The 12,334-nt window shown below is 43.9% G+C and overlaps 1 protein-coding gene across 1 annotated transcript; it reads left to right on the top strand.

Moving 5' to 3' along the window:
* The first annotated feature begins 4,050 nt into the window (after window positions 1-4,050).
* On the top strand, window positions 4,051-9,126 carry LOC148228704 (eukaryotic translation initiation factor 4 gamma 3-like). Its single transcript, XM_088200411.1, has one exon. It carries the CDS (start codon window positions 4,455-4,457, stop codon window positions 8,943-8,945), a length of 4,491 nt encoding a protein of 1,496 aa, XP_088056537.1. The 5' UTR covers window positions 4,051-4,454; the 3' UTR covers window positions 8,946-9,126.
* Window positions 9,127-12,334: the final 3,208 nt, after the last annotated feature.

Genomic DNA, 12,334 nt, shown 5'->3' with positions numbered 1-12,334 from the left:
AAAAAGTTTGAATAGACTGGACAATCTATTTGATTACTTATAATTTTAATATTAAATTAAATCTTTACAAATACACCGATCTGAAAATTAAGAATTTTAAAAGACTACAATTAATTACACTCGTAATCAATGTGTTTAATTTGAATTTAATATATCGCAAACATCTATATATTGCAAACTGACTCAGCAAGATACGAATTATTGTATCCATCTTATTATTTACACACTAATTTGTTATCTCATCTATGTTTGATTGCAAAATTATTAAGGCATTATCAGATACAATATTGATTTATGGACTTTTATGTTTGACAAAAACAATTCGTTAACTCAGCGCAGACGACATTTAATATCGTTATTAACAATAAAATTGAGCCTAGGGCCTGCAACTCAGCGTTGCTACACTAGGTGAAAAATATAACCAGATTTATACTTTTCAAATTTTACCAGAATTGTAATTATTAAACTAGAGCTAACCTAATACACTAGCCGCAATTCTCAGAACTGTTTTTTTTAATCTATATATTATATATCATATCAACTTGGCCTCTGTTAGATAACTTTAGATATGAATTGATTGTATAGAGTACAGTTTGGCTTTACAAAAGTCATGTTGATTAAGTAAATATAATGATTGCTAACGATTGGGAGACTGGGAGACACCGACAATAAGCACACTGGGCTGTAACTTTAATATTAATATTTTAATTTTAAAATATCAAACCATTATACTTTCACATAGTAGGGAAAGTTTCTACAGATAAGTGTTGAAAATATGATGTAAAATATATGATACCAGACACGTAGGCATCAATAAAACAAGGTGGATACATAGATTTACAAATATCAAGAATCATATAACTTTCCTTAGCATCTTTATACTTATAACCGCTTATTTATACAAATTTAATTCAGTCTTATAATAACAAAAAATACCAAATGAGTTATCACTGAAAACACCTTTAGAAAATCGCAAATAATTTTTCAATTTATATATACGTAATTATTTACAAACTTAGCTTCGTTTTATCGTAGTCTGTTATTTTTTGGATAATTTGTATATGAGCCTCTTTCTTTCTAAATATTATTTATTTTGTATCTCTATTAATCTGTTAAGGAAATTTTGGTTTCTAAATATACTTTACATACATACATTACATCAGGGGTGACAACCCAAATGATCTTGCGGGCCACTTTGGAAATGCATCATAACTCAGCGGGCCATATATAAAATTATATATCCCCATATTAGATTTTGACACACTATAGACATTTTTTTGGAATGAAAAATTGTCAAGTTGAAAAATATTCAAGGATTTGAAAAATATTCATGGCGGGCCGCGGGTTGGCCACTCCAGCATTACATCATGCCTATAGAAAGTTAAGTATCTATTTTTCTATTTCTTCATATGTAGATAAATTTATTCACTTGAACTTTGAAATCGTTAAGTGTTTCGTAGAAATGATTTCTTCAAGATAAAAACAATTTCAAAATAATCTGCTTTTCTAAATTATTAAAACTTTACGCATTATCATAATAGTATTAAAAAATACAATTGTATTTTATATTCAAGTGTGAAATATAATATTGTCATCTTACAAGTTCATCATGATACATTTTAATGTCCGAAATCTCAGTGTTTATTTGAATATACTATATCTAAGACATTATTATTTTTATTATGTACATGATTATATTGTTTTAGTAATATATAAATTGCCACATGAACTAAAGAATTACAGTAAAAGAGCTCCAATTTATTTTATACAATAAAATAATTTATTATTTTTATGTAACATATTATCATTATTAGTTTAACATCTTTGTAACTATGCTAACAAACGTCTAGATTATATTGTCAATTTTTTCATAAGAATTTTAACAATATATTATAAATAGTTGATTATATTTTCTGTATCATTCAGATACAGAACATATAATCAGTGGGAATTAAACTTATTTGACACGTTGTTCATAGTAAGTGAGGAGCGGTCAATGCAGTAGATACTGTCTGAATTAAATCTAGGTTCAGTAGTATGTTTTTAATGTCCGGAAGAAGATATCATAGTCAAGAGTTGGAAACGTATATATCTACTTATTATTTTTATTACAAATCTAACCCTCGTGACTTTACAGGTTTCCCCAATGCGTCATGATGTAGCTTAATTAAATACCTCGAGCTATGTAATTTTGATGCCAATAAAGTATTTTAAATCTATTAAAATTTATATTTTGTCATGTCATGGTAACCATAGTATAATAATTTATATTGACATCCCTGTTCCTAAATTTGTTTTGAATTAACTTATGTATATTATTTATTGTCCATTTATATTTATTTTTTTATTCCTGTATAACTTAATTTTAACTTATTTTTATCAGATTTAATTTTCGCAGTGTCTTTTATTGAATTTATTCAAATGTGTCGTTTTTTTATGTGTTGTTAATTTTCTTCTAAATTTTATTTGTATTTTTATAATATATTAGTAATGATAAGTTCACTTCGTTTGAAGATGTGTATACATAAAAGTAAATAAGTATAATTAATGCAATTAAAAAAATATTACAAGAGATAATAATTATACATTAAATAATAAATTTAAAAATATACACATATCTAGTTATTAGGCTTACTTATAATAATATGGGCACAACTTGTAATCAATTAATACATTAAACTAAGGTAACCAGATTTAGAAAATATCAAAGGAGGACACCAAAAATAAAAAGGTCATTACTGCCGCAAGAGCTAATTTTTTTTGAAAGAATGAAATTGTTTCAAAATCGTTTGGAAATGTAAAACGGCAAAGAAGGACAAACTTTTTGGTGAAGACAATTCTTCTCAAAGGCTGGTCACCTTAATTAGGATTATATATCTTCTATATATGATGTATATAAAAATGGATGTGTGTGTATGTATGGATGTTATGGCATTACTATGGAACACGTGGAGCAATTTCAACCAAACTTAATAGACATATAACTTACTATCTAAAAAAGAACCATGAGAGTTAAACATCCCTAGCCCCTAAGGGTGGGGGTGACATGTAAAAACTGATATTTGTGTCGAATCCATAGTTTTCGGGGTTTCTGAGATGAATGCTGATATTCCAGAAGCTGTTTTAGTACAAGTTAAGCCTGGAGGGTGAGAAGGGAAGAAAATTTAACTGCCAAAAATGACAGTCCAAATGATATTTAAGCTCCATTTTTTAGGCAACTCCGTGGTAATCAGCAAGTTTATAAATACTATATAAAATGTGAATCCGAATATATTCACTTATTATATATACGTATTTATTTACAATTAATTTAGTATAATATTCTCATGATTATGTTATTATATATTAAAAATGAAAATAAGCATTTTTTAGTAATTTTAGATTGCAGATGAAAAGCGGCATTCATATTTAATTTAAAAAATATATGAAAATAGCAAATTCTAATTTGTAAGAAAAAACAATCGCAGATTTTGTAAATATTTGCTCGTGTGTATATGTAAATTAATGTTTGTAGTTTTATATGATTGTTGACAATATTACTTAATTGTACTTTTGTAATTCACGTAATTCAATATATTTATTAGCTATTAGCTTAATTAAAAACGTCCTCCTTTACGAAGGATTGTGTATTGAAAATTTTTTATCCTTCTTTGACCACATTTCCGAACACACTTTTTTTGAACTCCCGCAAAAAAAATATATTTCTTTCTTTTTCTTCTAGAATAAAATTTTGCAAAAATAACTTTTCTTGGCTACTGCAGTAATTTTATCTCCTCGAATAAAAATTTCCTACGGCCTTTTATTTTTAGTGTCTTTCAGCTTAATGTAAAATATAAATTATCAGAAAATTGATCATAATGTCATAAATATAATACTAAAATTATTATAGTATTATATAAATATCGCAAATGATTTATTTTTGTATTAATATTTTAATAGATATATTTTAAAAGAAAAACGTTTTCGCGAATGCGGACGCGTTCGCGAGCGCGCCGACGTCGCCCGTTGTAAAAAATGAGCGCAGGCGATTCGAAGTTGCGAACTCGAATTCGATCGACGGACTCGAGCGCGGAGACGTCTCGAAATGCTGACACGGGCGTGTTGCGAAGAGACGGATTGTAAATTCGAATCGGGCGATCGCGAGGGGGGAAGCGAATAACTCGAAGCGCGGGGGTCGAGGAGTAGCTCAAAGGAAGCGGAATCGTCGGCGACGACTTCGCGGCGATTTAGGCGGCGTCCGATCGGCGATCGAAGCTGAGGTTCGATTTCGACGGGATCGGAAAGGGACTCGAAGTAACGAGCGTCGGCGGCAGCGCGGTCACTTCCGCCGCGGAGGTGACAGGCGGCCAAGATGGCGGCGTGACGTCACCGCGCGCGTGACGTGATCGCCCCGTGGCGCGCCATGCGGCCCCGCGCAGAGTCCCCTCGAGCTCGAGGCGGGCAGTAGCCGCGCGATGAACGGCAACGGAAAACCGGCGGCGCCGGGCGCGGGCCCGCTGCCGCCGCCGTCGACGCTCAACTTCTACGGCTACGCGCCGCGAGGCCAGCACGGTCAGCACGGCCAGCACGCGGCGCACAGTCAGAACGCGCAGCCGCAGCGCGACGCCTTCCCGCCGGCGTTCGGCGCCGCGGCGGATCAACGGCAGCTCGGCCTGCATCCGCATGCGCCTGAGCACCAGCACCATCAGCAGCACCAGCACCACCCGCAGCACAAGCACTACCCGCCGCAGCAGCAGCAGCAACAGCAACAGCAGCAGCAACAGCAGCTGTTCTACCCCGGCTCGCGCGTGCACGGCCGCTCGCCCGTCTACCACCCGTCTCCGACGCAGCAGCTGATCTACAACTTACCCATGCTGCAATACGCGTCGATGTCGGGCCTGCAGCAGTTCCAGCCGCAGCAGCAGCCGCCACCGCGTCAGGCGTTCTACCAACAGCCGGGCGCGGCGCCGCCCTCGCTCGGCCCCGGTCAGTCCTCGTTCAACGTGGGCTACCCGGTCGCGTACGCGAGCACGCAGCAGCAGTCCACCGCCGGTTACTACCTGCACAACGGGGGCGCGCAGGCGGCGGCGGGGGCGCAAGCCTCGGCCCCCCCGCCGGCCGCCGCGCCGCCCGCTCAGCCGCAGCAGCCGCCTCCTCAGCCGCAGCCGCAGCCCGCGATGGCGCCCTACCAGCCCCATGCGCCCTACCAGCCGCAGCAGCGCCGCGCCCACGCGCTCGTCGTGCAGGACCCGGAGTCGGGCCGCAACGTGCTCGACGACATGTTCGACGAGAAGAGCGAGCGCGCCGCTCGCGCTCCCTCCGACGATCCGCGCGCGGCCCGCGCCCCGGCCGACGAGCCGCGCGCCGACCTCGTCAAGGACGAGTTCAAACTCAAGGTGCTCGTCAGGATCCACGAGGATGCGGCGCAGCTCCCCCAGCGCCCTCCTCAGCGTCCGCCTCCGCAGCGCGAGGCCGCGGAGCCGCCCCCGCCCGACACGCCGGTCGTGTCGGCCATCTCCGACAGCCCCGAGATAGTCCCCAAGCAGAGCTCGGCGGCCCCCAAGGCGCCGAGGCCGCGCACGCCTCCTCCCTCTAGGCCCGAGCCCGAGGCGGAGCCGACGCCGGAGCCGACACCGGAGCCGGTACCCGAGCCCGAACCCCAACCGCAACCTCAACCTCCCGCGGCTCTCGAAGAGGCGCCCGCGGAGGAAGAAGCGCTCCCCGAGCCTTCGACGGAGATCGAATCGACTCCGATCGAGGCGGAGGCGGAGGCGGAGGCGGAGGCGGAGGTCGAGATCGAAATCGAAATCGACGTAGAAGAAGAGGTCGCGGTCCAAGTCGAAGCCGAAGCCGAACCTAAACCCGAACCGCAAGTCCAAGTTGCAGTCGAACCCGAGCTTGAGCTCCAAGTCATAGCTCCCGAGAGCCCGCCGACGCCCGAACCCGAAGAGCCCTCCGAGGCCGAAGAGACGCCCGAACCGCCGGCGGAAGACGCCGTCGTCGTCTCCGTGGAAGCGCCGCACGAGGTGCCCGCCGAAGAGAAGACGGAACCGGCCGAAGCGGACGAGGAAGAGAAGAGCGAGGAGATCGACGCCGAAGCTCCGACGGAGGGGCTCACTAACGGAAACTTCCAGACGGAGGACGAGGACGAGAAGAAGTCCGCGCCCGCTCTCAAATATCCGTACAAAGACGGCCAGTGGTCGCCCATGAACACCGCCGGCGTTAAAATCTACGACACCGAGTTTCTGCTGGCGCTGAGGCAGGACCCCATGTCGATGAAGAAGCCCGAGAACATTGACAAGCTCGAAATGATCATGTCAGATGGGCCTCAGAAGCACAAGTTCCCAGCGTCCGGAGGCGGCGGCGGCGGAGGAGGCGGGGGCGGAGGCTCCCGCGGCGGCGACGGCTCCAGCATGTTCTCCAGCATGCGCGATTCGCTCGTGCCGGACTTCGCTCGCGGCCTCGCTCGCAGCGTGATGCCCGGCCGCAAGTCGCAACAGGGCAGCAAGTCCGGCTACAAGAACGGCGGCAGCCCGGCGTCTCAACCCAGCAAGCCGCCCGTCATCCACGTGAGCCTATCCCTGCGGGAAGACGTCAAGCTCAACGAGGCCGAGAACGCCTGGAAGCCGACGCGCTTCAAGTCCCAGGCGGAGAGGGAAGACGAGAAGAAGGAGAACGACGAACTGCTAAAGAAGTTCCGTAGCATTCTCAACAAGCTCACCCCAGAGAAGTTCGAGAAGCTCATCACCCAGATCATGGCCCTGCCGATCGACACCGAGGAGAGATTGAAGGGCGTAATCGACCTCGTCTTCGAGAAGGCGATCAGCGAGCCCAACTTCGCGCTCATGTACGCGTCCCTCTGCCTCGAGCTCAAGCAGATGAAAGTCAAAGATAGCTGCAACGATTTCCGCGTCTTCATCATATCTAGGTGTCAGATGGAGTTCGAGAGCGCGTCCGCCGACGAGAACGCCTCCAAGCTCAAGGAGATCGAGATACGCGACTGCCCCGACGAGGACAAGAAGAAAGAGATGCAGCAGGCGCTCGCGGAGGAGGAGAGGCGCGCGAGACGGCGGTCCGTGGGTAACATCCGCTTCATCGGCGAGCTCTACAAGCAGGGCATGCTCAAGCCGGTGACGATGATCTCTTGCGTTCAAATCTTGATAACGAAGCTCGAGGAAGAGACGCTCGAGTGCCTGTGCAAGTTCCTCACGACGATCGGCAAGAACCTCGAGGAATGCAACATCGACCTGCAGCCGTACTTCGACACCATGAGGGAGATCGTCGTCAAAAAGGACAAACGCGTCAGCAGCAGGATAAGGTTCATGCTGCAGGATCTGATAGATCTGAGGGCGCACTCGTGGGTACCGAGGCAGGCCGTGGCCAACCCTAAGACAATGAATCAAATCCAGCAGGAGGTCGAGAGGGAGCAGATGAGCAAGAGCTACCTCGGCGGGTATCCGTCGCAGAAGGAGGACCGACCGAGCAACGTCAACAAGCGGGGAGGTTCCAAGAGCGTCAACGAAGACGGCTGGTCCACCCAGCGCACCAAGACGAGCGCCAAGCAGCTGCCGTACTCGGTCGATTCGGGCAAGCTCAAGGGGCTCAAGGCCAACGTCCGCATCACCGAAGTCTCGCTGCAGCCGTCGACCCATTTGGCTTGGGGCAAGGGCTCCAACGTGAACGTGAACAAGAAGAGCGACTCGGGGCCCGCGGGCCACAAGGCCGCCCCGGCGAGGAAGGGCGCCACCGAGACGTCCAACATGTTCAACGCGCTCGGATACGCGGACGCCGGTTCCGAGTCCCCGTCCGCGCCCGAGCCCAAGTCTGAACCTCCGCGCGCCTCCGCCGAGAGGTCCGCCTTCAACTCGAGCTCGCTCGCCGAGGCCGCCGCGAAGATCCTCGAGATCCTGTCGGAGGCGCGGGACGGCGACGTCGCCGCCCTCCTCGCCGAGATCAAGCCCCATCTGAAAGCCGACGTTCGATTCGCGCTGCGGGGCATCGTGGCCGCGGGAATCGGCGCGAAGGAGAGCGCGCGTTCGGCGACGATCGGGAAGGTCGCCGGCGCGCTCATCTCCGACGGAACGACCACCGTCGACGAGTTTGTCGACGTGTTCAAGCAGTGCGCGGACGAGTCGACGGACGACGACGGCGCGGCGGACCGCCTGTCCGAGTTCGTCCGGGGCGTCAGGACCGAGCACGGCCTGTCCCTGTGGAGCGTTCACTCGGCCCTCAAGAGAGCGATCGAGCTAGGCAAGGGCTACGACTTTTTGCTGTCCCTGTTCCTGGACAAGGCGGGAGACCCCGAGGACGCCGAGCGCATGTGGGAGGAGGCGTCCAAGATGGAGCTCGCCGACTGGATGTCGAGAGAGCAGACCGCGCAGTTCTTAGAGAAAGTACCTTTAGAATTTTTAAACAGCAAGGCCGAGGAACCCGTCACTCCGGAGGCCGCCGCCGGTCGGCTGCTACGACTGATGCGACAGGGCGACAACCGCGACTCCATCAGCAAATGGATCAAGAAAAACGTCAGCGAGGCCGTCAAGGAGGGCTGGTTCGTCAGAGCGCTCACCGAAGCGGTGTACGTGCATGCGCTCAAACCTGAGGAGGGTGCCGAGCCGCGGTTCGACGAGGCCGCCTCCAGGAAGCTCACCAATTTCTATCCGCTCCTGTCCGCGTACGTCGCCAACCAGGAGAAGCTCGAACTGGAGTGCCTTTTCGCGATACAGCGCGTCATTCACAAGATGGATCATCCGTCGAGAATCACGACTCAGATATTCGACCATCTGATGGACGACGGCGAGGTCGTCTCCACCGAGGGCTTCCTGGCTTGGGAGACCAACAAGGATCCCCACGAGCAGGTCGGCAAGTCCGTCATGGTCCTCTCGCTGACTTCGTTCTTCACGGCGCTCAAGTCGACGGACGAGTCCTCCGAGGAGACCACCAATTCGATGGTCGACGAAGACTACTGACCTTGTGAAAGCGTAACTTTGGACTTTATAAAATTACTTTTAAACGAAAAGAGCGGACGCCGCGTCGACTCTCTTGCGATCGACCGCAGGGGCGCCGCGCTCCACATGTATACAGCTAAATTCGATAAATATGATTATTATTTAAAGAGTTAATGAATAAAACGCAATGTTTAATCAGCTACTTTTTATTATTATTCATGCGAGATGCAATTGTACATATTATATATTCGTTTCGTCGCTGCCCCGTCGCGATGCGTTCGCGACGTCGCGTCATCGGAGACCGTTCTTCTAAGTTCGTTTTAAAATTTCGTATGTTTTATACCATATATTTATTGTAAAAAAGCTCGAGCACCATCATTTTTCACTCGCGCCGAATGCAGGACGACACAGCCTTCGGTCGCCGACGTTTAGATTTTTCATTTTATATACATATATACGCGTATCGTCTATGTCGCCGAAGTGCGTTCGAATCGAATGCGATTCGTCGCGCGGTTCGAATCGAAAACTAGAGATTTAACGCCAAAGAGACGAGCGTAGGGTTTGAACTTTGGATTGTCGCGGTTAGATCGCTCGATGCGTTTATGAGAAAACCGACCGGCGCGGACGCGTCGTCGCGAACTTGCACTGCGATTTACGAAATTTAACGATAGCTGCAAATCAACTATGAACTAAATTATTTATTCGACCGTAGATTATTTACGCGGCAATCAAAATGTCAGTCGACGCGTCCCCGCTGCATGGGGTTTTCGTATAAATAAACTTTTTGCTATTCGAATGTCTCTGACACTTTAAATAACTTAATTTCGACGGTAAAATTTTCACTAGTGGTGCTCGGACCTTTTTTTTTAATGAAAAACTTTTTATACGCTCTTTAGTTATCGTATGTACTTTTAATTATTTAAAGTATTGTAATAGTCAAAGTTTGTCGTAACCTTTGGTTGTGTAATCGAATATATGACACTCATATATTTAACAGTCATGAAAATTATCTTAAAAACGCAATGTATCGAGGTTGTAAACGACTTTAAAAAAAGGATAAGATCCTGATGAACAGGCTTATATATATATATATTATTTAAAGGCATATATGTTTTAAGAAATTATATATTCGTACGCATTGTCTCAGTGCCAATTCGTTGCATCACCGTTTTGATGATATATTTATTATACAAAATTTGTAATACGCTGGGTCATTGCGGAATGTCGTCGGGCGCGCTCCGGTCGTTCGCCGAACGGCTCGGTGCAGTCGAAAATTTATCTTTGATTTTAAACTACGTATTGAACTCTGTTCGGAATATTTATATTAATGTAAGAGTGTTTCGATACGTTTGTATACACATGATATTGTTATTATTAGTGAAATATTTTATTACAAGCAAGTATAGGTGGTGGAAATCTGGAGTTAATCGGAGCTTTTAAGTTAAATATGCAGTGTATAATATTTTTTATTTATATAAATTTTGGCATTCGAAGCACTATCAGGAATGGAAAACTGAATCAGATACATTCCAAATTGAAATTGTAACGTCAGCGTCGATTAAACATTGTGTTCTCGATAGCTTATTATTTATAAACGCGAATCGCACCGTGAAAAGGGAGACGACATTGAAAATGTTGCGGGATAATAAAAGGCTGAAGTTCCTGTCGCGGGATGAAAGTAGGAAGGAAGCGAGTTCTGTTCGATAATTGATGCGTGAACTGCTAATTTGATAGAATTAGTTATTAAGTTGACTTCTGAATTGTATTACAAGTATAACGTATTATTGTCATATTAATATTTGTATATATACAGACATGCTTATATATTTTAGGTATTTAAATTGAAAGAAATATCGGAAATGACATTATTGAACAAGTAATAATTAATATAACGATAAATTGTTGGAATCTTTGTAAACGAGAAACGAGATTTTGGAAAGCTATCGGTTAATCGTAAAGTGTGATGTAGATAGAAAAAAAATGAATTTTGACCCCAGCGTCCGATGATGTTGAATGTCTTGGTGCGGGCCAGTTCCGCCGTTACGAATTCCGAAGAATATGTAATGATTTGTCACGTGCATTATACATACGAATATAAATAATTTATAGACGATATGAAATGTAATTTCTTAAATATTATTTTTTATTATGATTTCTCATTCTGTTTATATACATAAAATATATATATGAGATACTGCTTCAAGATATAACTACTGATTATATAACATATTTGGATTTGATGAAGTTTATATTTTTTTAAAATAAAAAAAAACAGTGTGTAACCCTTGGGTTTCATTATGTTGTATTACGATAAATGTTTCACCTTCAAAAAAAGTTTTATGTTGGGTTTTTTTGTAATTTCTGTTATTAAAACATGTATATTTGCTCCATTATTATTTGTGTTTGTTTTGTTCATTGACACTATACACTTTATTCTCATATATATCAAATTTTTTTGCCTAGTTCGTTAACGAACTATTTATCGGACGTTTCGACGTTTTCCAAGAAATGTAGATTATTTTCTGTGACGCTAAGAGGTCGCGAGGTGCAGATTAGATAGCGTAGTAATTATAAAGTGAATTCCGGCGACGGCTATTATCGATACAGGTTTTCCCTAACTGCGTGTAGTTCGCTTTTAAAAGATACCCAATCGTATGATTTGGTTTTGAAGATAAGTAAGTATGCGCGAGTTCTTCAAGCGCCTGTAGTGCGTAAATTTTTAATGGATGCCTTTTTGTCATAAGAGTCGCTCATGCGTATCAGGGTGGAAACTATTAAGAAAAGAAAGTCGATTAAATTAATTCCATTTTGATTATTCATGATTTGAGGTTAAAATTTTTTGACGTCTGAGATTGTCGTTACTTCGAGTCGCATGAAACATGATTTGCTAAATTTTACTATAGTAATACAAACAAATTTTAATTATATTTTTATTAATAAAACATTTTTTAATGTATACAATAACAAATAATTGAAAAAATAATATAAGTAAATAAATATATTAGTGTTATAAACAGGGCTGTGGAGTCGTGGTGTTTTGGCCGGAGTTGGAGTCGGAGTCAGAGTCGTGAAAAATGAGCGACTCCGAGCATTTTTTTAAATTATGAAATTTATGAATTTTTAATTGCGTATTAATGAATGTGTATAGGGTATGAATATTAAACGTGTAGAAAAACACCAAAAATACCTGATAAAATTAAACTTTTTTGAGTCGGAGTCGAAGTCGGAGTCGGAGTCGGAGTGGAGTCGTGTTGTTGGTAAATATCGGAATCGGAGTCGGAGTCGGAGTCGTGTTTTTTTTTAACGACTCCACAGCCCTGGTTATAAATACTGTTTAAAAAATAATAATAATTATTACTATAATATGTATGAATAACGGTTACATGATAAATTAGCACATCGGCAATTAA

Source organism: Plectrocnemia conspersa, unplaced genomic scaffold, assembly GCF_051122295.1.
Source record: "Plectrocnemia conspersa isolate PC_06_02 unplaced genomic scaffold, ASM5112229v1 ptg000012l, whole genome shotgun sequence".
In the NCBI taxonomy this organism is placed as follows: domain Eukaryota; kingdom Metazoa; phylum Arthropoda; class Insecta; order Trichoptera; family Polycentropodidae; genus Plectrocnemia; species Plectrocnemia conspersa.
This window is presented reverse-complemented; position numbering and strand designations above follow the sequence as displayed.

What these genes read in the sequence shown, in the direction of transcription:
- LOC148228704 (XM_088200411.1), top strand. Translation starts at nt 4,455, where the DNA reads ATGAACGGCAACGGAAAACCGGCGGCGCCGGGCGCGGGCCCGCTGCCG.